The sequence below is a fragment of the Lactuca serriola genome, chromosome 1 (assembly GCF_051521515.1).
Source record: "Lactuca serriola cultivar US96UC23 chromosome 1, Lser_US96UC23_V15, whole genome shotgun sequence".
NCBI lineage: Eukaryota > Viridiplantae > Streptophyta > Magnoliopsida > Asterales > Asteraceae > Lactuca > Lactuca serriola.
Window position 1 is genome coordinate 192,488,346 of NC_136408.1, and position 27,227 is coordinate 192,515,572.

At 35.2% G+C, this 27,227-nt stretch overlaps 2 protein-coding genes across 3 annotated transcripts; one reads left to right on the forward strand and one right to left on the reverse strand.

Moving 5' to 3' along the window:
- Nucleotides 1–2,434: 2,434 nt before the first annotated feature.
- On the forward strand, nt 2,435–3,067 carry LOC145064793 (uncharacterized). Its single transcript, XM_079012165.1, has one exon. It carries the CDS (start codon nt 2,435–2,437, stop codon nt 3,065–3,067), a length of 633 nt encoding a protein of 210 aa, XP_078868291.1.
- A 1,485-nt stretch (nt 3,068–4,552) lies between these two features.
- On the reverse strand, nt 4,553–16,306 carry LOC145102217 (putative LRR receptor-like serine/threonine-protein kinase RFK1). 2 transcript variants are annotated; one of them, XM_079039593.1, is made up of 24 exons: nt 15,934–16,306; nt 15,200–15,380; nt 14,779–14,850; nt 14,624–14,692; nt 14,214–14,285; nt 13,933–14,004; nt 13,776–13,847; nt 12,884–12,955; nt 12,717–12,788; nt 12,378–12,449; nt 12,138–12,209; nt 11,568–11,636; nt 11,273–11,338; nt 11,052–11,114; nt 10,524–10,565; nt 9,737–9,780; nt 8,955–9,340; nt 7,949–8,141; nt 7,641–7,787; nt 7,441–7,559; nt 6,878–7,088; nt 6,227–6,464; nt 5,996–6,146; nt 4,553–5,267 (listed from the first exon to the last, which is right to left on the reverse strand). In XM_079039593.1, the coding sequence occupies exons 1-24, from the start codon at nt 16,025–16,027 to the stop codon at nt 4,884–4,886; spliced, it is 3,033 nt and encodes a 1,010-aa protein (XP_078895719.1). In that variant the 5' UTR covers nt 16,028–16,306; the 3' UTR covers nt 4,553–4,883. The 2 variants fall into 2 exon arrangements, with proteins under 2 accessions (XP_078895719.1, XP_078895727.1); XM_079039601.1 differs by lacking the exon at nt 15,934–16,306 and having other exon boundaries at nt 15,208–15,338.
- Nucleotides 16,307–27,227: the final 10,921 nt, after the last annotated feature.

A 27,227-nucleotide genomic window follows, 5' to 3' on the forward strand; every position in this document is an offset into this window, starting at 1 on the left:
TTTTGCATACTTTTTTTTTTAATTTCTTTGTATTTAGTTTTTATGATTCTTGACTAAACGCCTTTGTGTTTCGCTTAGATGTAAATGAACTTTAATATCATGTGTTGATTTTATGATTTGGATATTAAGAATAGTTTAATTTATTCTTTCTATTCTATATTTATTGTCTACTTTTAACTTTTAAAGTTATTTATTCTTTAACTTTGACCTTAAATATTTTTATTTGTGTTATATATTATTTGATGATATTTATAACAATGAAAAGACAATCCATTCATATATTTTGCATCAAGTATTATATATCAAAATCAAAAATATTTAAGGTCAAAATTGAAGAATAAAGACTTCAAAAGTCAAAAGTAGACAATAAATATGAGACGAATGTAGTATTATGTTTGTTTTATAAAAAGATCCATATGTGTTTAGTTTGTTTCTCATAACTTATTACTTAGTTTACATGATCTAGATGACCGTATGATTGTTCAACGACATGTGAAAGTTATTACTAGAAAAGAACCAATTCCTACTTTTATGATATTGAGAAGAAAGCTTTAATGTGTATGTTGCATTTAGTGACCATTTGGTGCATATAATTAATTATCATGACCATTAATTACCGGATTAAATCCTATATAGTATAAACTAAATAACTTAATTAGGAATTACTAGTTAACATGATCATTTTCATTAAAGTCATTAATCTCATAGGGTTAGTGATTGGACCAAGACAGAGACGGTTTTAAAGGATTTCCGGTGTGGCACCGACAACCCCTAATTTTTTTGGCTGTAATGAAAAAAAATTCGATTTTTTGATTTTTTTTTTACTTATTTTTCATGTATCGGCAACACCTACTGCGTCCATCCCTAGACCAAGAGATCTAACTAATTGAAGAATCAATGAACTGTAATCAAATATTAATTGCACTTTGTATGAATCAACTATGATGGGTGGGTAAATCAAATCTAAGTGAAAGTACTTTTTAATCTTGTTTTCTATATTTGATGTTTATATTGACTACTTGCGGTTTTAAATCAAAACCCCCTTTTAATTGGTTTTTTCAATAATTAAGTTTCCCCAAAAGTTCGACAACTTGTTCTTGCCTTAACTATACTACAATACAATGAGATACCCTTGTCTGCTTTTGTAATAGTCTATAGTTTCGGTAATAATATTTGCAAATTTAAAACTGATATAAATTACACATCACTAGTAATGTTTGGTTTCCATGTAGAGGTGGTGTTGTGGTGGTGAGAGTGTGTTTGGGCAGGAGAGAGACAAAGAAAATCAAGTAGGGTGGAGGTGGATGACATGAGGCAATTTTCTATTTTATACATTAATTAAATAAATTAAATGTAAAACGTTATAAAATGAATAACTGAAAAAAGTGAATTAGTCATTTCAGTTTTGATTCATTTTTTACAGGAAAACCTACAACGAAAACCTCTAAAATGACTAAAAACTTGAAATTGTCTAAAAAATAGAAATAACAATGTACATCTATATTTGCAATTTTCTCAAAAATAAAAATAACAATGTACATCTATTTATATGTGGTAATACATGTCAAAGACACTCGATCGGGAACTATTTTTCTCCGTGAGGTCATAGCAAGTTCTTTAAGAAGTTATCATTTTAATAATGTTTGCAACATTTCAAATTAAAACTAGACAAAACTGCAAAATTTGTCATTACAGTTTCACAAAAATTGTAGATAGGGTCCAAAAAGTTTTCGATTTGTATGGAATGATCAAAATCAAGAATTTTTCGTGCTTTTGGTCTTAAGATTAATAAATTTTCATGGTTTTGGTCCTTAGGCCGGACGATATGGTGAGCGGGGAAGGCCGCAAGAAACGTCCCGCATGGAGAAACACCGCACCGGGGGCACGGGAAAGGAAACGCGGGAAAGAGGTGGGGGAGGGAGTCCTGCACACACACTCTCTCTCTCTCTCTCTCTCTCTCTTCACTTGATTGGGTGTTTAATTTTTTTTCTTTTTTTGATTCCAAAGGGCTATATAGCCATTTTATACAATTTTTTTTTCTTTCCCTTTTCTTAAACTATAAATACTACAACATCCTATCTTTTTTTAACCCATAACCTATATTTCTCTCCAAAAAATATTATTCAAAATGTCATCATCTTCATCATCCGATTCGACGGCTATAGAGGAGGCTAAGTTTATCGGTTCCGTCATGGCGAAAACGGTTGCATACTATCAAAACCGACTAGGCGAAACATCACATGCATGATCTAAACCAAAAAAGCCGCGGTTGCGTAGAAATCATAAAGCCGAACACAATCACCTTATAAAAGATTATTTTGCAGATGACGCCATCTACGCTGTAAAGTTTCGATGTCGGTTCCGGATGAGGAAGGAACTATTCTTACGTATTGTTGGCGATTTGAAAGGTCGCTTTCCATATTTCCAATGGAAAATGGATGCAAGGCGGATAAAAGGTTTCTCTCCCATTCAAAAATGCAAGGCTGCAATTCGTCAGCTAGCATACGGCATGAGCGCAGACAAATGGGATGGGTATTTTAGGATGTCAGAGCGTACCGTGCGGGAGTGTGTGTACAAGTTCTGCAAAGCGATCTGTTTGGTTTATGGACAACGATATTTGCGCAAACCAACTATCAACGATATCCACCAATTATACACGGCGCATGAAGGCAAGCATGGATTCCCTGGAATGCTAGGTAGTATCGATGGCATGCATTGGAGTTGGTCATTATGCCCGAACGCATGGCGTGGTCAGTACATGAGAGGCGACCACAAAGAGCCGATGATCATTCTAGAGGCTATCGCATCACATGATCTTTGGATATGGCATGCATTTTTTGGTCCAGCTGGTGCAAACAATGACATCAATACGCTAGATCAGTCGCCAGTATTCAACGATATCTACCTTGGAAAGTCGCACGATGTATCTTTTCAAACAAATGGGGTAGCATATAAGCATGGATACTATCTTACTGACAGTATATATCCTCCATTGTCTATTTTTGTGAAATCGTTTACATGTCCTAACGACCCGAAAAGGAAAAAGTTTAAAGAGGCGCGAGAGTAAGCTAGGAAGGATTTGGAGCGAACATTTGGTGTACTTAAGAGACGTTGGCAAGTACTAACGGTCGGGGCAAGGTCATATGAGGTGAAAAGGTTACAGCACGTAATGTATGCATGTATCATATTGCATAATGTGATTCTTGAAGACGAAGGAAGAGCGATATGTCGGTACACCGAAAATGAAGTTTTGCCAAATGTTGAAGGAGTAGCCATTGGTACACAAGAGTATAGGGTGAATAAAAGAGAAGTACACAATCGCAACATTCATCACGCCCTTCGTGCTGATTTGGTGGAGCACATTTATCATATTCAGCCCCCGTTAGAGTTTTCTCACGATGATTTGTTTGACGAATCAGTCGAGGATTCTGATATGTTCGTCGAGAATGAAGATTCCGACGACGAGAGTGACGCTAGGGAAAATGATGAAGACGATCAAGGCGATGACGAAGACGATGATTCCGAGTGACGTATTTTGGTTTAAATAAAATTAGGATATTAATTATGTTTTCTATGTTGTGGGTTGTTTGATATTTTTTGCGTTTTTATTTTTATTTTTCTACTTATTTAAATATTATGTTTAATGTAATTTTTATTTTAATTAATGAATTGCTTTTTATTTTTAATTAAATTTTATGTTTAGTATTAATTTAATAATTATAAATCATAAAAAAAAATTAATTTTATTTAATAAAAAAAATGAGGGAAGGGTTTTTCATCTATTCCTTGGGTTTTAGGTGAGGGAAAGGGAGGTATGGCCCACAAGAAGCTTCCCTCCCATACCCTCCGGTCTTAGAAAACCTGAAAGGACGGGTTTTCTCTTTTAATTTCTTTTTTCTTTTTTTAATATCATTTTTAATTATTTTATAATTAAAAAATAAAGAAAATCTCTCTCTCTCTCTCTCTCTCTCTCTCTCTCTCTCTCTCTCTCTCTCTCTCTCTCTCTCTCTCTCTCTCTCTCTCTCGTAATCCCACTAGGAACACCGACCATTTCATCTTCTCCGGTGAACTCCCCCATCTCTAGTTGTTTGTTTGTCCCAAAAAAATCAAGAAATATCCATAAAACTTCATATTGTTTCTAATATTTATAAAGATCTTAAGAAAATCAATACCATCTACAATTACTTCATACAGAAAATCAATACCATCTACAATTACAACCTCATACAAAAAATCAATACCATCTACAATCACAGCCTAATTTTATGGTTTTGGTGGTTCTACAACTAAATCGTCAATGGTGCTACACCTAAATCTCGATCTCCGATGATGCTACAACCAAATCGTCGTCGATGGTGGTGTCTCCGGTAAACATATCATTGGTTTCTGATGAGCAATGGTGGTCATGTTATAGGAGAAGATGGGGTTGGTGAATGTTTGATTAAATATGAGAGAGAGAGAGAGAGAGAGAGAGAGAGAGAGAGCTCTAGGACTTATTCTTTTGTTTTTTTAACTTAATAAAGTATTAAAAGAAATATAAAAATACAAAAAAGAAATAAAAAGGACAAAATTGTCCTTTCAACCTTTTTAGGACCAAAACCCTGGAAAATTTCTGATTTTGGATCTTCCATACAAGTTTGAAACTTTTTGGACCCTATCAACATGTTTTTACAAACCACAAGGACAAATTTTGCAATTTTGTCTTAAAACAAATAAGTGGCCAAATAACTTTCAAAAAGACTAAAACCATGACATAATGTTATCAATACACTATTGACACCTACAAGGCTCATAATTAATATTCGTAACTTACAGAATATAGCAACTTTACCTTTACATGTTGCTACAAATCAAAAAACACGATCACAAGATGAAATTAACTTTTAGAATGATCTTGTGTCAACAGATACCACTTCAAAACGATCATTTGAAGATGTACTCAAAAAACGTGTATCACTCTTAACAGTAGCCGAATATTGAGTGTTGACGCTACTTCCTGTGTGTCCTCCAGCCTGATTTCCATCCCTCATCGTTTGGAATCTCAAATCTTCAAAATAGCGACCTACTTCCGGGGCTATTTCTGGGATACATGTTATACCTTCAAGCATGCTCACTACCTCAGACATTGTTGGCCTTATTGATGGAGATCCACTTGTGCACAATAACGCCACTTTCACCACGTTTTCTGCTTCTTCTTTGTTGATTTTAAATTCCAACCTCTCATCGAATAGTTCATCGTACTTTTTACTAGATTGCAAACGATAAGCCTGCAATATCAATAATCTTCATATAATTTTTATTTGTTTTTAGGAGGCTTGTTTTGGAAGGTGGATTATGATTCTAAAAGAGTTCATACCCCACCACTGTTGTCAAACAGAAATGGTTTAAAGCATTGCAACTCTGAATTGATAGGAATTGTTTACTTTCAACACAAGTTAATGATCATGCTAAATGTTCCATGAAAATGTTACATATGCTTTTAGACACTCATCAAAAAGAAAAAAACAAAGGAATCATGTGGACTTAAACCAATCCAATAATTCTGCTTATAATGATAATGGCCAAAATGGGTAATATTGACTAGAGGGCTAAATGCAAGAAATAGCAGTATACCTTCATTTATATGTTTATTACAACACTCTACTTTCCTTTTTTTTTCTTATTAAGACGTACTTTGAAAATCTATCCAATTATAGCATATTATACATTTATACTTTCAGTCTTTTTCTTATTAGGAATTGTACTTGGAAAAATCAATTCAATTATAACCGTAAAAAGTGTTTTGTATATTTTTTATGACATTGCCTATAACTGTACAACTATTTATAGTATAATGTTGTAATAGGAATAGATAAAAGTAGGATGCTATTTCTTGCATTTATGAAAATTTTCCAAAAAGGAAAAGTAGTAAGTTTCATTTAAGATCCCGAAAACCAAAATTATTGTGATTTTCCAAAACCAAAAAGTGAAGATAGGTAGGGATATGGAGTAGTACCCATTCTAGAAGACAAACACTATCGTTGTTTGGTATGTATTTGTTGTTGTTCTTTCCACTCACAATTTCCAAAGCCACAACTCCAAAGCTGTATACATCCGCCTTGTCACTCAAGTGACCCCAAAGTGCGTATTCTGGTGCCATGTATCCTCTGCAATTTTTTTTTTTCAAGATTCAAGAACCATGTTTTGTTTTGCATTTAAGCCATCTTTAAGGAAGAGAAAGAATTACATTGTTCCAGCTACTCGTGTGCTGACATGAGTATGCTCATCCTCATCTAGCCTAGCCAATCCAAAGTCTGATATTTTTGGATTAAGATCTTTATCAAGAAGGACATTAGTAGCTTTGATGTCCCTATGCACAATTTTTAGCCTTGATTCTTCATGAAGAAAAGCTAAACCTCTAGCCATTCCAACACAAATCTTAAACCTTGTTGCCCAATCCAACATTAAACTACTTTTACTCGAACCTGCATATATGTAACATATATCTTGAGTTAATAGCAAATAAACCAATCAAAACTGGGAGCAAGAATAAGTGATGTTACCATTGTTTAATATTACTTTACTTAAATACATGCAAAAGTTTGGGTTACCTAAAAGATGCATCTAACACCCGTGAAAAATAGGCACATCCATGTGTATCCTTGGATGCAGACTTTTTTTATTAATTAAGTTCAAATAATATGATTAAACCCATTAAGTATTTTATGCATTAAGTCCATTAAGTCAAAAAGAAACAACTGGCTAAAACCATAAGATGATAAAAGAACGTTTTGCTTTTCTGTATTTAGTCATTATATGAAAATGAAAACCAGGTAATGGGAAAACTGTATACTCTAAACAGACAATATGATTATTCTAAGATATATAAAAGACTCACCAAATAGAGCATTTGCAAGGCTATTGTTTTCCAGATACTCGTATACTAGCAACAGTTGATCTTCTTCAACACAACATCCATAAAGCTTCACAAGATTTGGGTGTTGTAAGCATGATATCACACCAATTTCTGTTAAAAACTCACGATTTCCTTGCCTTGAACGAGATGAAAGTTGCTTTACAGCAACTACAGTGCCATCACGTAACGTACCCTGCATCATAGAGTAATTTACAGTTTTAGTCCCTGTGTTATATCGTTTTTTGGGAATCTTAAAACTTTTTTTCCCTCAGACTTCAAATCCGTTTTAAAAGTAGGTGTTATGTTATGTCCATGTAAAATAACAATTTAGACCAAATTTCTAAAGATAGGAAGTAGGTGAGGGCAGAATGGTCATTTTACATGGACGCAAGAATCTTTTACAAATGGCGTCAAAGTCCGGTACAAGAAGGTTGAAAACAGTGAAATATGGATCGAAAATGTATAAAGATTCTTTTTTGGACAAAAACTGTAATCTACAATGATATATAACACCACAAATCCAAGGTGTTTTGAAAGATTATTGCCTTGAAAACAGGTCCGAATCCCCCTTCTCCAATTTTGTGTGAAGCATTGAAGTTATTTGTAGCAGTGTTTAGTTGTTTATAAGAGAACGATACTGTTTTCAACTCGACCCCTTCAAAATCTGCTCAAGAGAGTATGCAATGGATCATTTACATCAACAAAGATAGCATTTATATTACTGTTATTGTAAATCAAGTCATACCTTTATTATTCCTTTTTCTTTCTTTTGGAGACCTTTTCCACCACAAAACAGCCAAGATTATCAACACAAGACACAGCCCCGCAATTGCAAAACCAACATATTTAATTTTGTCTGTCTTCTTCCCAGGAATTGAACAAATTTTAGAATCTGCACACAAAAAAGTTCACTAATAAACATGAAAGTAATAAACCACACAAGAATAGCAACAGTGCAAAAGTTTATTATAAAGAAACTGGTTTCCAAAATGCTTCATTAAACATGATTGACCTATTTAAACCACATTAATTAAGCAGATAGGATTTACTCACATGGGTTAACAGAGATAGCTGATACAAGGGGCCCATAACGCCCTCTTTTGGGAAAACGTGTTGTCCCTTTACCAGCCCAATAAAATCGTATCTCTAAGATGTTATTTGTCACACTTGCATTGAAAGGTAGAACAAGTGGCATTCTTATTCCAACCATATCTTCTATATTAAAGTCCTTCTTCACAAGTTGTCCCTGAATCACATACAAATTCAGCTACCAATTCTATATATATAAATAACCAAGTGTGACATGCATGTCAATTAATTGGTTAAATGCGAGAAAAAGAAACATGATTTTATTGACTTGTTTATCACAACATCCTACTTTCATTTCTTCCTATTATAAATTGTATTCGAAAAATCTATCCAATTATAGCAATTTTATCCCAATACAAAGCAAATTTCGGTGCTATAATTGGATGTATATTTCAAAGTATAATTTCCTAATAAGAAAAAAAATTGGAAGTACAATGCTATACCCAGGTAGAGTTTTCAAAATACAATGCTTCAATAAGAAAAATAATGAAAGTAGAAGACAAAATTGTAAAAATGTGAATAAGGACCAACTTTCCAAAGGTTTGTCATTTTATGTGGATAAGGTCCAAACCTTTGGAAAGTTGGATATTTGGTCCTTTTTTAACCACCGTTTGTTAAAGACCTCACGTGCATTGCACACGAGGGCATAATTGACTTTTTACACAAGGGACCATTTTTGCAATTGTTGAACTAATAAATGCAGACCTTCCCCTACGTTCAGTTTGAAATTGTTCTTCTTTCTTCTCTTGTGAAAAGACAATTATGCCCTCGTGTGCAATGCACGTGAGGTCTTTAACAAACGGTGGTTAAAAAAGGACCAAATATCCAACTTTCCAAAGGTTCGGACCTTATCCACATAAAATGACAAGCCACAGGGACCATTTTTGCATTTTTGTCAAAGTAGAATGATATAAGCAAGCCATAAATAATGAAAGCACAATGCTATTTCTTGCATTTATCCGATTATCACCTGAATATAGATATCGAATACCCGTCTACCAAGGCTTCTATACGTACTATCATTTGTATACTGTATTTCCGCAAAGTGAAGATCAACAATATAATCCCCATTTTCCAAACAATAGCTGACATAAGTAAGTGAGAGTGGTGAAAGTCGAGCTGTTGTGTAAATGGAACCTAAATTTGTTGAATTTTGCAAAGATTCTACGTAACGATTTGTTTGAATATTGTCATCAAGAAAGTCTCCAGAGCTACTCAGTCCCCAATTATTACTGGTCCTGTGAAAACTTCCAGCTCCACCATCAAATGATGCATCTCCTTCAAAAACAACATCCACACCATTTTCTTTTACCCTTACATCATCTCCTCCACTATTAACGTGTAATGAACATCCATCTAACATAAATGAAATAATATCATTAAGGGTTAAATCTTAGAAATAGCAACCTACTTTCATCGACTTGTTTCTTGTAGTTGTAGTATACTACTTTCAAATCTTCCTATAATTGGGTAGATTTTTCAAAGTATATTGTCTTGATAAAAAAAAAATCAAAAGTGTAATGCTATAAACGGATAGATTTTAAAAGTAGAATCCTTTCATAAGAAAAAGGTGAAAGTAGCATGTTGTAATAGAAAGAAATGGAATTAGAATGCTATAATACATATATAAATGAAAGTACGCTTCCTTTTATTGCATTCAACCCTATCATTGATATCAATATAGAGATAAACATGAATTGTACATAAAAAAGAAAGACTTCAAAGATTTAGGCTCAAATAGAAAGTGCTTACATCTAGGACATGTGGCATCCCTTATGCATGGCAGTATATCCTGTCTATTAATGAGGTAAATGTAAGAGAGATAAACATAAAAACATGACTTTTCAAATAATATTCTCACGATGCACATAATCAGAAATAGATTAGACTTGCCTTAGAATTATAGTTTCATATATCTATTGACTTACGTCTACACAAACTACAAGTGGATATTTTTATATTTTCTAGTGGGTTTTATATATTTATTTTGTTAAAATGCAAGAAATAGCAACAAACTATCATTGATTTGATTATTATAGCATCCTACTTTCATTACTTCCTATTATAACATTGTAATTTGAAAGATCTACCCAATTATAGCAATGACATTCAAATCCAAATCAAATCTCAGTGCTATAATTGGATAAATAATTAGAAGTATAATATTAGCCCTAAAAAAAACCCTTAAAGCACTTTGATTGATTTGTTTACGATAGCACCCTACTTTCATGTCTCCCTATTACAAAACTGTAATTTGAAAATGCTACCCAAATACCCAATTATAGCAAACTTCATATGAATATAAAGCAAGTTCGCTTCTACAATTAGATAGAATTTTCAATGTATAGGTCTTAATAAAATGATAACTGAAAGTATAATACTATAACTGGGTGGATTTTTCAAAGTAAAATGCTTTAATAAGAAAAAAAATGAAAGTAAATCGTTGTAATAGAAAGAAATGAAAGTCAGATGCTATAATACACGAATAAAGAAAGTTAGTTGCTATTTCTTACATTTAACACAATACAAATAGACTTACAATGTGTTCCCCGAACTCTTAAACAAGTTAATGTATAGATTCCTGAAACAAACACACAGATGCATCAACATTACAAACTTGAGAAACGCAAAAAATGGTAGACAAAAGGAAAAATATAAAACTAAGACTAAACTGCACAAATGGTCCCTGTGGTTTGCTGAAAATTGCCACTTTGGTCCAAAAAGGTTTGGACTAGCACCACAGGTCGAAAGTTTTCATTTTGTTGCGAGTCTGGTCAAATTTACTTTAAACTTTTGTGTAATGACGACTTTACCCTTGTTTTTTGCTTTTTCAGATTTATTTATTTGTTTATATATTTTTATGATTAAAAACTGAGGAACCAAAAAACAAGGGTAAAATCGTCATTACAAAAAAGTTTAAAGCAAATTGGACCAAACTCGCAACAAAATGAAAACTTTGGACCTATGGTGCTAGTCCAAACCTTTTTGGACGAAAGTGGCAATTTTCAGCAAACCACAGGGACCATTTGTGCAGTTTAGTCTAAAACTAATTGAGAAGCATTCTCACATGTTTGGTTGGCATGTTGGTCGATCTGGCCCTTGCCATGTGAAATTGTTGTAGGACAGGTCACTAATCAATGTGAAAATAAAACACTTCATGAGCTAATTTGGTGAGGTATTCATATATGATTATATGCATATATATTCATATATGTGTATATCAACATTGTTTTTCCTCTTATGAGCCATATGCATGAGAATGATATAACATCTATGAAAAAGACATACATGGTAGCTCCTTCGATCAAGAGTGTGTTGGGTATAGCTCCACTTAGCATGTTGCCTGTCAAAAACCTATTCCCACCGCATCCATCACATGGTTATCAATCATGAAACAGACCAAATGTTAAAAACATACAAAATACTAACAGACCAACCACAAGAACACATATCACATTATGGGAATAACTGAATAACCCTTTTGCAGATACATATGGATACATGCATGTATGTACATGTATAGTTGTATACATAAGAGGACAAAGTTCAAAACATTCTCAAATATTGACTTGGTTATACTTACACATAACGTAAGCTCCTACCAACAATGTCATTCGATATTTCCCCTACTAACTTGTTAAAGCTTACATCCCTGTTAAGTTCACAACAAAAAAGGATACAAATGAATATATATTGACTTCAAAAATTAGAAGCAAAATGGACAAAATTATAGTACATGCCATCTCATTTTCAAATGGGCAAAATGCAAGAAATAGCAATGTACTTTCATTTAGTTGTTTATTTTTTTCAACTTCCATTTTTTTTATAAATATAATCTAGCCACTTATAGCAGAGTACTTCCAACTTTTTTCTTATTAAGAAATTATACTTTGAAAAATTTACCAAATTACAGCAATGGCAAATGCTTTGTATTAGGACGACATTGCAATGATATAATAACCAAATTTATGAAAGTACTTTTGCTATTATTGCTTTCAACTCTTTTTGAAAAAAGAGAGAATAATAAAGCTACCCAATTACACATTATATTCCAACAAAATGTTAGTAATACACAGTCTAGACACACACCTCATAATCTGAGTACTATACAAATGGATAGAATCATCACATGTGAATGTGATGTGCTGCTTACAATAATTGAAGATCTCTTCTTTGCCAAATATAAGCAGGTATCTCTCCAGAAATGTTGCAGCCCCTCAACACACTGAACTACAAGAAAAAACAAAGTGTAAATCAAATAGTAATAACAGTAAGTGTTGCATATGTTGTAATTATAAGTTGTCTAATATGAGCTGAGTACCTCACAATATCAATGAATAAAAAAATTTACTAGATAAAATTATGGCAATTATACACCAGAAGCATTACATACACTGTTAGTAAACCGATAGCATTATCTAAAGGAGGGAATCTCTGAGTTGGTCCACTTATTTCAGATATCCTCCTGCAAAAAAAAAAATGTCATAGTCACGTTGCATAACACCAAAAAAAAAATAAAAGAAACAGATCATATCCAGAATGGTTAAATACAAGAGATAGTAACGCACTTTCATTTATTTGTTTTTTATAGAATCATACTTTCAAAAACAAAGCAATTTTCAATGCTATGATTGGTTAGATTTTCAAAGTACAAATGTCATAAATAGAAATCACTAGAATGTTATTCAAAAGCATATAACAGCAGTATTTAGTATTTAGTATTTACACTTACACATCACTTAAATTATGAAGAAGGGATATGTTTGAAGGAATTGGTCCCTGAAGCCCAGTCCCAATCATTTCTCTTTGAAACAAATATACAGAAAAGGTTAATGGAAATAATATTAAATATTTAAATCTCAATATGCATTATGAATTATCAATGGAAATTGATCTTACAGTTTACTGAGTTGCCTCCAATTCTGTATGAAATTAGGTATCGACCCACTGAAGTTGTTGTCACTTATCCTACTGTAATATAAGACATATTATCTTAGTTAAAATGAAACCTTTGAAATAGTTGTGAAAACAAAACTAACCCTACCTTTCCAAAAACAAAGTGTTGTAAATTTTACATGAAACAGACGACTTCTCATCTTTAAATTGATGTAAATTTTATAATTTGATACAAAAGTTGCATATATAAAAGGGCTAAATGAAAGAAATAGCAAAATACCTTCGATTATTTGTGTATTAGCATCCTAATTTCATCTCTTTCTACTACAACATTGTACTTCTAGTTTTTTTTTTTCATATTAACGAATTATACTTTGAAAAATCTACCATTTATACCATTGTACTTCCAAATTTTCTTATTCGGACATTACACTTTGAAAATTTTCAACCCAATTATAGCAGTGAAAATTGCTTTGTATTTAGAGGACATTATGTCACTTTGGGATTTCTTGAATTTAAGCCTACAGACAATAGTGTTAGAATGCAAGAAAAAGTAATGTTATTGATTTGTATATCACAGCATCCTACTTTCATTTCTTTCTATCACAGCAATGCACTTTGAAATATATTCCTAATTATAGCAATGCCATCTAAATACAAAGCAAATTTCCTTGTTATAATAAGAAAAAAGTTGAGTGTATGATGCTATAAGTTGGTAGACTTTCAAGCTATAATGCATTGGTAAGAAAAAAATAATTGAAAGTACAATCCTTGAATACACAAAGAAATGAAAATATGTTGCTATTTCTTGCTTTTAGCCCTTGAAAATATACTCATTTGATTGGTAAAAAGATCAATAGATTTGATTTTGAATACACAGGATAAAAGTTTTTACAAATCTGTTAAACTTCTCAATTCAGCAAAGGAAGCTGGCAACATCCCTGTCAACCAGTTTGAAGACAAGATCCTGAAATTATTATCATAAAAAAAACATATTAAACAAATAGTAGATTAGTTGAAGAACAAAGAAAATGGGAGGAAATCAGTCTTACAATGCTTGTAAATTAACCAATTTCCCAAGATCAGAAGGAATAGTCCCAGAAAAGTTGTTTGCTTCAAGGTTCCTGGTTAAAAATTAAAATCGGTAGTTACAATATAAGTATACATAGCAATACTAAGCAAATGTTTTCCTTAAGGTCAAAATGCAAGGAAATGGAAACACACTGTCATTTATTGGTATATTATAATGTAATGATCTATGGAACTTGAATGTAGAATGAGAAAAGAAGCAACACCAAAAAAGAAATTTAATTAATAAATAAATAAGACATACAAATATGTCAAAGTTGTAATATTCCCAAGTTCCCCTGGTATTTCCCCGGATAAGCGGTTTCCAAGAAGAGATCTGCATCAGAAACTGCGGTCAAAAGCTATGAAAAGATAAAACTTAGGCAGTGACTCTCAATCTCTCATTTATGAAAAAGACTTAAATGCCCTCCTCGTCCTTATCATTAAAAATAGCCCTAGAAAGCTTCTCTTATCATTGACAACAAGTCCATCTCTCAGCTTTTTCCACTTTTTTTGGTGGGACACAAAATTTAAACTTTTGTCTTATTGCATCAGTAATCAGTAGTCACAGTCACAGTCACGCCACATACAAAACAAATGGTTATGTTATGTCATGTCATGTGTAGCAAATGAGGCCAAAAAAAAATAATAATAATAAATTATGTAAAGTTTCACATTGATTGCAACCGCGTTGAGCCCAATTCAGATGGAATCTTGCCACCAAGGTAATTGTAAGCAAAGTCACTACAAAGAAAGCAAGATATTTTAGTTTCACTACATGTCAAATCATATGGAAATAGTCATACTACTTCATCTAAAAAATCACTTACATAGTTTGAAGATAAGGAAGCTTTACAAGTTCACGTGGAAGAACACCATTAAGACTATAAAACTTATGTACGCTGCATTAAATAGAATATCCAAAGCATCTTTGAGAACCAAAACTAGAAGAGACGGTTGTGGTAGATATATTATTATTAGATTATTACTAACAGTAAAAAAGGAAATAATTCTCTTTTAACTTACAGTTAAATGCAATGAAATAATTTTTCAAGATACAATGTTGTAATAAGAAGAAATGAAAGTAGGATACTATATTGAAGTATTAAACAAATAAATAAAAGTAGGTTACTATTTCTTGCATTTAACCCTATTCTAAAACTATGGTAGAACATTGTTTGTGTTTCAAGCTAAAAAAATACGCTATTATAATATAATTGAAATGAAGAAAAAATAAGACAAGAACATTACAAGCTTACAACATGACAATCAGTGGAGTTATCATTGTTGCAGTCAATGTCACATTGGACCTTCGCATCGGCTTCAGGGTGGGGTTTTGGCATTTCAGAGATCACTTCAAGTTGACATGAGTTGCCATTCAACCTCCAATTTGTTGCACCCATTAAAGTCATAATTTCTTCAAGAGCTTCCACTGAAGGAGAATAAATAATTTGTAAAAAGGGTCATTCCGAGATGACTAAAATGCAAGCATTAACAATTTATTTGTGAATTATAACATTCTACTTTTGTTTAATTCTGTTAAGGGGTTGTAATTTTAAATGTTTTTCTTTTTCGGTTACTTTGAGAATCTAGCTAACCAGATCATTGTGCTTTTAATATTTTCTTATTTAGGACATTACATTTTGAAAATTCTACCTAAAACTAACTGTTGTGATAATTTATCAACAACCCACTATCAACAGCGTACTCAGAGCCTCAAAATTCATGCTCAAAAGTCACAACTCATGTGGGGCCGGAAAAATTACATGGATCAAACTCGATAGGATTTTAGGTCAAAATCAATGATGAATCCACTCATTTTTTGGGGTAGTCAACATGGAATTGAAACACATTTGATGATTTAGACTAGTTATATAAAATCACTAGCAAAAATACACATACGGATCATCATTATCGTAACAATCATTTCATTTCAGTGCCGATTGAATAAAGTTATAAGAAAATTCTTCCAAAATCTGATCTACCTTCGTCCTGTGGAACCACAGAGTCTGCGAGTCTAATGAACAGAGTGAATTTCAGTGCTAGAAGAAGCATGAACTCTGTTTTCCTCGTCGCCATCTTCTCTTTCGTGTGATGCGTAAGCGTATCCAACTCTAATTCGTTGAAGATACGAAGACAAAGGAGTCAACAAAGAGTGCAAGTGTGCCTGATTTAGGCCTACAAGTTTGAATAACAATAGCATTCGTTTTGAGTTTGGCACGGGTCTTCTACAAGTGGCTGTTATTCAAAGTTTTGGTGGGTATTCCACGATTAGAATAATCCTGCTGCTAGACGACAGTGGAAAAGCCATTGTGTTACTGTCTGCTGTGGGATGGATCGTCGGCGTAAACCATAACATGCCAAAAATGTTTAGATAAACCAAAGCTCGTCAAAGAAGAAAAGGTATCTTTTAAATTATAAATTAGATTTGGTCTTAAACAATCCTTTGTATATTTTTTTCGTCAACTTTTAAACATTAAATATGTTTTTTTTTGTTACTTTTATTGTTGAATAAATTTACTGAAACAGTCCACTAGGTTTGCAAAAAATTCCACGTTCTATCTCTTTCTTTTGTTTTACATGTTGGGCATCCCTGACATTTGATGTTTTTTACATGCTTGGTCCCTTCGTGAATATGACGTTAGCCATCCATGTTAAAAGAGCCAACGTGCTTGGCATGCTAGGGACAATTTTGTGTTTTTAATTCATGGCGCCTAATATCAATTGGAGAAGTTCAATCATTTTCTTTTTCACGTCAAAAACACCTAAGAACAACGATCACTATGGGGAAAACCCTAAAATCTAAGCATTTTCTACTCCGATCAACTCTTTTGAAGAATGCGAGGATGGTTAAATGGCAAATTAGAGTCGATATGGATGAAATTGACCTTGATGCGGCATATGGTAACCAATTTATCTTGTTCGTTACATCCATTTTAATTAGTAATGTAAGAGAAGAAAGCTTAGATTTTGTTTCTCCAAAGGTGCACATGTGACAGTGTTCTCTATCAAGTTGCACTATAGTGGAGAGTTCACAAAGTTTCCTAATAGAAAATACATCAAGGGAAAAGTTAGATATATATTTATCTGCCGGATATGGATACATTTTGTGTTCACGACATTGATGAAATAATGGAGTCGCTTGACTGTGCTAAGGAGGGTAAGTTGTTATATTATCATTTCAATAAACCATTTTCAGATTTGGACATTGGTTTGTATGCCTTAGCGAGTCACCGTGATATTAATCATTTGAGTACATTTATGGGTAATCATAAATTAGTTGATGCTTATACTAAGCATGGTAAAACTATTTACACACGTACTTTGTGTCCCCCAACCCAAATAAAATTAGGATACAAGAAATTATTAAACCCCCTCATCTTGTAGAAGGCTTTTGTCGGAATGGAAGGACTCAAAAGAGGGGATTATATTGAAGGAGGTAATGAACAATTTAAAACAAGGGATGATAGTGAAGGGGGTAATGATCTACTTTAAAAAGGTGATTCTAATGAAACGAGTAATGATCAGGTCCAAACACCAACTGTTGCAAGTAATGAAGTAGATAAAACACCCCATTATGATTAATTCCAAACAAGGGATTTTATTGAAGGAGAAAATGATCAATTTCAAACACCACCTGTTATAGTTGGTGGAGTTCAAACACCCCATTTTACAGCAACTGATTACTTGAATATGGAAGACTTTATTGATGGAGTACAAACACCCTTGAAGTTCAATTTTAAGAACCTCTTTTGATTTTGATAATAATGGAGCTGATGTGGAAGAAGGAATCCAACGTGAAAATAGTGGACAGTGTAAGGTCACACTGTAACACCCTGCTTCGAATCGTTTCGTAATTCGGGGCCGTGACCCGAAGATCGGTTATCATAAGGCTTCGGGTCTTGGGGAAAAAGAGATTTAGACCCCTTTGGATGTGGGTAATGTAGATTAGGTGATCCAAGAGTTCGTTTGGTGCTTTGGAGCTCGAGGGTATAACCGTAAAGTGATAGTCTGAGCCTTTTATGAATTTTGGATTTAAGTTTGGAAAGTTTTAAGGCAAAGGAGAGTTGATAGGATTGTAGAGCTTCTCATTACCTTTCCGTAGATATAAAGATCGTCGAAATCGGAGTTGAAACAAAGAATTTATGTTCGTTTGAAGTTAGGGCGGTTTTGGGTTGAGCCGCGTACGCTGGGCATACTCAAAATGTATGATGGGCGTACTCAACATGTACGTTGTGCGTGCTAGGGCATCCCTAGTATGTTGGGCATAAATTGAGTACGCTGGGTGTATGCAATCAGTATCCAAACTCTGTTTTTGTGGTTTGAGCCCTATTTAAGCTCCTTAACTCTCCCCAAACCAATTCCATTCTCAGCCTCCACCTCTCCAACACCCTCTCTTGAAACCCTAACCCTAGATTGAGCCTTGTGAGAAAAAAGAAGGTGTTTTAGAGTGCTCTTAGTGAACCTTTGAGAAGAAGGAACTCATTAAAGAAGTGTCGGTTGCATTAGAGCTTGTAGATCCAGACTTTGTTCACTTTGATCTTTCTTCTAGAGGTATAAAGTTTGAATCTTGATGATGAAATTGTTAGATCTAAGTAGTTTTGGGTGTTATGAGATTTTGGTCACTTTAAGTGCATAAAGTTTAGATCTTGAAAGTTTGTGACCTTGTTATGGATAAAGTTGGAAACTTTATCCATCTAAACACCATTTTGATTCAGATCTGAAGGTTGGAGACTTGGACTTAATGGATTAAGTTGAAAAAAATGCACTTTTGGGTCCCTTTGAGACTTAAAGACTAGATCTTGTTTGTTGGGACCATTCTAATGGATAAAGCTGGAAACTTTATCCATTATGGAGCTATTATGAACCATAAAAATGTGATATTGGCTCTTTTATCCCTTCCATACAAGAGTTGTGATGTCTTATTGGGTTAAGAACTTAGGGTTTTGGACATTAAGCACTTTATAGCCATGCAAAGTCATAAAGTTGTAAACTTTATGACTTAGGACATCACTTTGGGCTTGGATATGAGTTTTAGGCATAAGGGCTTAATGGAATAAGCTCTTAATGGAGTTTTGGGACTGGGCTACGTACGTTGGGAATACATGATGGTATATTGTAACAACCCGAAATTTTGTTCCCTCGCCGTAACCATTTCGTTAATAAAACTCGTCTTAAGCGAATTGTTCCAAATTCGTCCTTGAACTAGGTCAATTAAGTTAAAACTTTTATATCGGGTAACGACAACTTAATCGGGTGCGACCCAAAGCATCGATTAACATCGGTATCGGGTAGAATTCCACCGTGTATCAAATTCAAACCATATTTAAAGTGAATTAAGACTCATTTGGAGCCTTTTCACTCTCTCTTTAACCTCTCTCCTCAAATCCAACTTGTTGCTCCAAAATCATCCATTTCAAGCCTCAAAACACCAAGGTAATCATCCTAGCTCCTAGTATAACATTCTTAGCCTTCATTTTTGTGTTCAAATCATGGAATAGGATCATAAACATGTGTTTACGGCCCTAGAACAGCCTTAGGCCGTGAACACATGTAAATGGGGTTTTTGAGCCTTAAAACCCATCCAAATCACCATAGGAGCTTAGATATGGCTTAAGGACTTATTGGATTGGACTTAGAACACCTTGAATATCATTTTTGAGGAGTAAACATGATTTTACTGCCCAAGAACATGCTTGGGCCATAAACTCATATACATGGGTAGTAAACTCCTTTTTGGCCTCATAAGCCTTGGAATAAATCCTAGAACCAACCAAAAATTATTTGGGGGCCTTAAACATAACCAAAACCCTTCATTTGAGAGTTTACGGCCATAGAATATGCTCCAGGGCCGTAAACTCCTAAATATGTGTCATTTGATGCCCTAAACTCACCACTTGGCTTGTAAAATTGAGTAGAATCATTTGTGATAAATCATTGGCCTTTAAAACACTTAAGAATGATGTGGGTGAGAGTTTACGGCCGTAAACACTTAGTTTACTGTCGTAAACTCATCTATTACTCCATATGTTTGATTTAGCCCCTTTCAAATGCCTTAGAACCAAACCTAGCAACACCCCTCATTTGATTTAAGGCCATTTAGCTCATAAGAACACCCACCATGAGTTTACGGCCGTAAACTCACGGGGATGGGTGTATAGGGCCGTGAACACTCCTTAGAGTTTACTATTGAAGAGTAAACTCCATATCCTAGCCATTCATGTCCAGAAACGTCACCCGGGTCACTCCAAACACTCGATATGGAGTGTTTTTGCGTCTTGGAATGTTTAAGTGTATCTAATTAGTGAATTTAAATCTAATTAGATATATTTGTGTATTATTTAATATTACATAGGAACCTCGCTCGTATTCAAGCCTCGATTCGACGTTTAGCATCCCATTCGACACGTTCCGCGTTCGGTGAGTTCATACCCCTACCCTTTTTCAATGGTTTTTTTTTTATGTTTTCAGGGGGGGAATACAAGCAAAAAGTACAAGAATATCTTGTACTTAAACTCATGATTTCATTTAAATGGTTTCATAATTCATATCCTTTTAAGAATTAAAAACCTATTTACAAACTGTTTTAGCTTGCAGAGTTGTTTGTTCAAACCGATTTTTAATTCTTATATATATACTGTTATGTTGTATATTTCATGTTAGGTCCAGTTAGTTTTGCATCTTGGGCTTGATAGTTAGTCCAGTTTAGTCTCCGGTATGGGCCTGTCCATCCGTGAGTTACTTTGTAGGGTTTAATATTTATAGATGCTTGCATGCATCCTTGAACGTAAGATTGGATAGAGATTTTAATAGCGTTCATAGTTCTTATCTTTTGTAACCCTAATATCCTCTACAACGGAAGTTCTTCATCGAGCTCTGCTGAGGATTGAGTTAATTGAATCATTCGAAACATTCAGATTCATTCTTGTGTTCTGTCTTACTGTTTTTGCTTTCTTGATTTTCCTGTTATAAGATCTAATCGATCAAGAAGTTTTTATAAACTCATCAATTGGTATCAGAGCAGGTGGCTATGTAATTCATACACATCTCTTCTGTGAAAGAAGTGATTAGGGTTTATTCCGCATTAACTGATATTTATTGAGCCGTCACTCCATAATTGACGTATCTCATTATTTATTCGTTTTGCCCTAATATTACATATTACAAGTCTGATCTTGCAACATGTTAAACGATCAAGCATGGACGATTCTCAATCTAATCCTATCAACATCTCAAACAGTATTGGATCTACAACAAAGATTCCAATTCTTTACACTCAAGATTACGAGGTTTGGGCGCATCATTTCGAAGACTACGTAATCGGATCTGAAGATAATGGGTATCTGATATGGGAAGCCATTGTGTCTGGACCATTTGCTCATTCAGGAACATCCATAATTATTAAAACTCAGAAGGAGTATAACGATCTGTTAAAGGATGTGAAAGACGTCGCTCAGGACGAAAAGGGGAAGTTTCAGTGCAACATCAAAGCATTGAGACTGATTCGATTCGCTCTTCAATCTGACACGTTTAGGTTGGTGAGTTCCTGCAGTACCGCTAAAGAAATCTGGGATTGGCTGCGAGAGCTGTATTCCACAGATGAAGATTTGGAGCACTCTATTCAGACCTTGCTTTTGTCTGAGTTTGGAGAATTTAAGCAAAATTCCGATGAGTCCGTTACTCAGACGTTTGATCACTTCAATCATCTTCTTAGCAAGATGATCAAACATGATATCGAAAGGAAGCTTATTGAACAGAAGGTTACCTTTTTGAATGGCTTAAGATCCGAATGGAGAGTTGTTGTGTCTACAGTTAAAGCTCACGAACAGTTCAAATCATATTCGCTGGCGAAACTGGTGGGAATTCTGAAATCCCAAGAAAAGATAGTGATGCAAGAGAAGAGTGTGGTCTCAAATTTGGGGTCCTTGGCCCTCCTGTCTAAAAGCAAGAATGCAGTAGAAGATGAAGATCTGAACCTGGAGGACTACGATCTAACTTCAGAAGATTATGCTATGATGGTGTCCAATCCAAAGAAATTCATCAAGAAGAGGTTTCCTACCAATAAGAACCGAAATTGGCAGGGAAGCTACAGTTCAGAAAAAGTAAGGGAGGAGCCGAAGACTGAAGAACCAAAGAAAGAGGTGAAGGTTGAAGCAGATTCTGGTGTCAGCTGCTATTACTGTGGAGGAAAGAATCATTATGCCAAAGATTGTGTTTTGAAGAAAATGGCAGAGAAAGATGAAGAGGCAATCCTGATGAAAAAGCTAGAAGAGATTAAAAGGAAGAAAGCTGCTACTAATCCTTCTATGAATGCTCTTATTGTATAGGGTTCGGCAGAGGATGACGAGTTCGGTGGCGTACAGGTATGGTCGACCGACTCAGAAGATGATGAGGTGAGAAAGCCTTCTCATGGAAAGGCGTATGTCGCAAGAGGTGGTGAAAGCAGTGGAAAGTGTCTGATGGTGACTGACGTATCTCACATGAGGGGATACAATACTGATGGTGGAAATGAGGACACCAAGAAGCGAGAGGACTTATGCTTCACAGCAAAACCTCTCAGTGTGCAGATCAATGAACTTGATGAATTGATCAAGAAGGTACAATCTCGTTTTATTTCGTTCAAAATTCCATAGAAATCATATGAAAAGGAATTAAATAACTTAAATTCAAGAATCTCAAATCTGGATAGTTGTTTAACTCAAACACGGGTCACCAATTCTAACCTAACTGACCAAATAAGCAGGGTGTCATCCAAGAGTGAGGAGCGAAGGATGTGGATTGAGCAGAAGGAGTTGGAACTGATTAGGTCTAAGGATGAAAACATTTATTTGCAAAGAGACAATTTCAAACTGTTAAAACAAAGAAATGTTTTTTGTTTGATTGCTAAAAGACTTTATGCTAACATTACTCAACTGCATCTGAATTGTGAAATAGGGCAGAAGATACATCGCATGATTTTACCCTTCCTTGAGTTTAAGGAGGATGAAATCGATGCTGAAGCATATAACTGTGAAAGTGTTGTATCTTCTGATGATGTGAATCCTACTTATATGTACGGTCTGGACAAAATAGAATCTTTTATAAAGTCCAAAGACCATAAGGACATGCTTAAAAATCTTTTGGATGAAAACGATAAGCTGAAACTAAGGACCAAAACCATGCAAAAATTTGACTCATTGAGTGCCAGTTTAAGTTCAGAAAATAAAATTGATGTTGAAAACGCTACTGAACTTAATGAGGACGATGATATGAGTGAAATTTCTGTAGAGGTTGAAGTTGACCGTTCTGAGTTTGTCAAGAGCGAACCCGAAAATCACAAAAATCTAATTTCTGAAAATTCTGTGGAATTTGCTCGTTTGTCCAAAAATAAGTCTCCGGCCCTTAAAGAAAAAGCTCTTGTGTTTCAGAAGGTTATAACTACTCCAAATCAGGTATATAAAGTCATAGGAGTAACCGAACATCAAACAGCCGAACTCACTGCCATAGTGAACGAAGATAACGCAGATGGCTGTGATGAGTTTTTCTAGTCAGCTCCTATAGATAATGCAGACGAAACAGTTGGTCTGTCAGAGCGAACGTCCTGGAAAACCAAAGAAAGATATGTTCCAGAGCCGCTGAATAAGCCTGACAATTTTGACGTGCCAAGTACAAGTGGCACAAAAGAAATACTTGTAGAAGAAGTCGTCTCTACAAGCGAAACCTCATCTATGAAGAGTGAACCGGCTGCCAAGAAGCTGAAACAAAAAGCTAATATCCATAGACAACCGAAACAAATGAAAAATCAAAAGCAGCAGAGAAACCTAAGATACAAAAAGAATCTCTCAGAGCGAAAGCAGTTTTGGCGCTCTCAAAACACTCATTTCTCTTATCCTGATAAAAATTCAAAGTCAGAGAAAAAGACTTTCGGGCCGCATGAGGAACAGAACCGAAAAGACAGGTTCGGTCCCGAGAGCAACAACAACCGAAAGGATAGGTTCGGTCCCGAAGGCTAAAGCTATCGAAGGTCCAGGTTCGGTCCCTCAAATGACCAAAAACAAAAGGGTCATTTAGAACCTCAAGTCAGAAAAAACTCCCAGTCTAAATTCACTCGTTCTGATTCCTCTCATTCTCAATCCTTTTCTAAACCCAATTTTGTTCCTGCACAAAACTCAAAATCATCAACGAACATGAAAGAAAAATCAAAGATTTCCTCAGTCAAGGATGACCGAAAGCAGTCTAATACCCAAACACCAAAATCTAAAACCAAAACGTCTGTAGCTAACCCTAACAAAATCAAAGTTTTCACTATTAAGAGGAAAGATGAAACAACATTAATAAAAAGAACATATCTTGTTGATGTTTCTCTTACTATTCCTGTTCCTGTGAAAGGCTCACGTGGACCCTAGAAACTTTGGGTTCCTAAATCTACTTAATTTTTGTAGGTTATAAGTGACGAGCAGTTTGACGAAGAATGGTACATTGACAGTGGTTGCTCACGTCACATGACAGGAAGGAAGGAAGAACTAAGGGAGTTTCGATCTCTTCAAAATGGTGGGAATGTCAAGTTCGGCAACAACTCTTATGGAACGATAAAGGGTTATGTGATGATAACCAATGGAGACTTTACAATAAGAAAGGTGGCGTACGTTGAAGGGTTGCAGCATAATCTCATCAGTGTATCTCAACTGGTGGGCGGTACCGGTCTTAAGGTTTCATTCGACGACGAAGGTTCAGAGATTATAGAGAAGAAACCCAACAAGGTCATTCTCAAATCAGACCGAAAAGGCGAAATGGTTCCTCTCAATCTCAAACCAATCAAAGGAAATCCAGCTATATGTCTTTTGTCCAAAGCTCATTCTGACGAAAGCTGGTTGTGGCATCGAAGGCTCTCATATCTCAACTTCAAAGACATCAACAAGCTTGTTACTGGAGGTCATGTTCGGGGTCTTCCATTGCTCAAGTTTGATCGAGAACACTTGTGCGCTGCATGTGAAATGGGGAAACAAAGTCGTCAAAGTCACCCATCCATCATAAACACAAAAGTTGTTAAACCACTTGAGTTGCTTCACATTGACTTGTGTGGTCCATCATCAATCGAAAGCATTGGCAGTAGCAAGTATATTCTTGTTATTGTGGATGATTTCTCACGTTTTACATGGGTGTTCTTTCTGAAGCACAAATCTGAGGCGACTCCTAAGCTAAAGATGTTTATCAAGCAGGTTGAAGTGCAACTGAGAAAAGTCGTTCGCAACATTAGGAGCGACAATGGACTGGAGTTCAAGAACAAAGAATTTGAAGAGTTTTTGGTAGAAAAAGGAACCAGTCACAACTTCTCAGCCCCCTACACACCTCAACAGAACGGAATTGTCGAAAGACGAAACCGATCCTTGTGTGAGGCGGCCCGAACTATGCTAAGTTTTGCTTCTCTTCCGTTATATTTCTGGGCTGATGCTATTGCTGCAGCATGTTTTACACAGAATAGGTCTTATCTCAACAAGCGTTTCTCTCTTACACCTTATGAGATCATCAATAACAGGAAGCCGAACGTAAAATTTTTCCATGTGTTCGGCTCACGATGTTTCATCTTCAACTCCAAAGAACATCGTAACAAGTTTGACGTTAAAGCTGATGAAGGAATTTTTCTGGGATATTCTCTTACTTCAAAAGCATACCGGGTCTTAAATAAGCGTTCTAGGAAGATTGAAGAAACATATTATGTGACTTTCGATGATAACTACGTCAAGAAGCTAGAGGCTACTGAAGAAACAATTGTAGAGATTTTCTCTCAAACAGGTCAAGTCACGATCACGATTGCTAATTTGTTCGATCAGTTTGTGGACTTATTCGATGAACCTGAGAAAGCTACTCTCTCGGAAGCCAAGGCAACAGACAACAAAATCAATCATCTGAAGCAAATCATCGAAGATGCAGCCAAACAAATGGGTGAAGGAGAACAAGTTTCAAACGAACCTCCTCAGCAAGGTACTTTAGTTGAGGGGGAGAATCCATTTTCTTCAAATCAACCGAACTCACACTTTCAGGGGGAGAATTCTATTTCTGCTACACCCGAAAGTCCTGTAGCACCCGAAAGCTCTGCTACACCCGGAAGTCCTGTAGCACCAGAAAGTCCAGCCACACCTGAGAGTTCTGTTGCACCCGAAGGTATGAACCAACCTGAATACCAAAGAGATTCATCAGTCGAGGGGGAGAATTCCGACATGTTTTTCGATGACGGCAGTCAATCTGAAACGGAAGAAATGGTCAATGCCGAATTGGATCCATCTTATGATCCAAATTATCCTCCTCTTATTAAATGGACCAGAGATCATCCTGTATCTCAAATAGTGGGTAATGTCTCTGAAAAGGTCCTGACCCGATACCAACTGAAGGCAAAGCAATCATCTCTATTCTCCAAAGTAGAATTCTGCATGTATAATTCTTTCGTATCCAAAGTTGAGCCAAAGACTGTTAACACAGCTCTTGATCATTCCGATTGGGTACAAGCCATGCAAGATGAACTCAATGAGTTTGAAAGAAACAAGGTATGGCGCCTTATTCCAACTCCTAAAGATGCCTCAGTCGTTGGTCTCAAATGGGTTTTCAGAAACAAAATGGACAAGGAAGGTAATGTAATTCGAAATAAAGCTCGTCTCGTGGTGAAAGGATACTGCCAGGAAGAAGGAATTGATTACGAAGAAAATTTTGCTCCGGTAGCCAGGCTGGAATCTGTTCAAATATTTCTGGCCTATGCTGCACACAAGAACTTCAAGGTCTACCAAATGGACGTTAAATGCGCCTTTCTGAATGGAGAACTTAAAGAAACAGTTTACGTGGAGCAACCTCCTGGTTTTGTGAATGAAAAGTACCCAAATCACTGTTATATTCTGGACAAAGCGGTTTACGGTCTGAAACAAGCACCTAGGGCATGGTATGAAACGCTAACTAAGTTCTTAAAGATGTCAAAATTCAAACAAGGTTCGGTTGACCCAACCTTCTTTCGTAAGAAGGAAGGTAACCACCTTATGATAGTTTAAATCTACGTCGATGATATCATCTTTGGCTCAACGAATCCTAGCTTACAGCTGAATTCAGAAAGCTGATGGAGACTAAATTTGAAATGAGCTCAATGGGTCCGATTAACTTTTTCCTTGGTTTAAATATTAGACAGGGACCCGAAGGCATCTTTATCAACCAGGAAGCATACACCAAGACTCTTCTTGCTAAATTCGGCATGATGGGAGACTCAAAGGTCAAAGTTCCAATGGCGTTCGGCACCAAACTCACACCATCCTTGGAAAAA

What these genes read in the sequence shown, in the direction of transcription:
- LOC145102217 (XM_079039593.1), bottom strand. Translation starts at nt 16,027, where the DNA reads ATGGCGACGAGGAAAACAGAGTTCATGCTTCTTCTAGCACTGAAATTC. An exon ending in CTTCCTTATCTTCAAACTAT is followed by an intron (nt 14,693 to 14,778) that starts GTAAGTGATTTT and finishes CTTTCTTTGTAG; the next exon opens with TGACTTTGCTTACAATTACC. An exon ending in CTTCATAATTTAAGTGATGT is followed by an intron (nt 12,450 to 12,716) that starts GTAAGTGTAAAT and finishes TTTTTTTTGCAG; the next exon opens with GAGGATATCTGAAATAAGTG.
- LOC145064793 (XM_079012165.1), top strand. Translation starts at nt 2,435, where the DNA reads ATGGATGCAAGGCGGATAAAAGGTTTCTCTCCCATTCAAAAATGCAAG.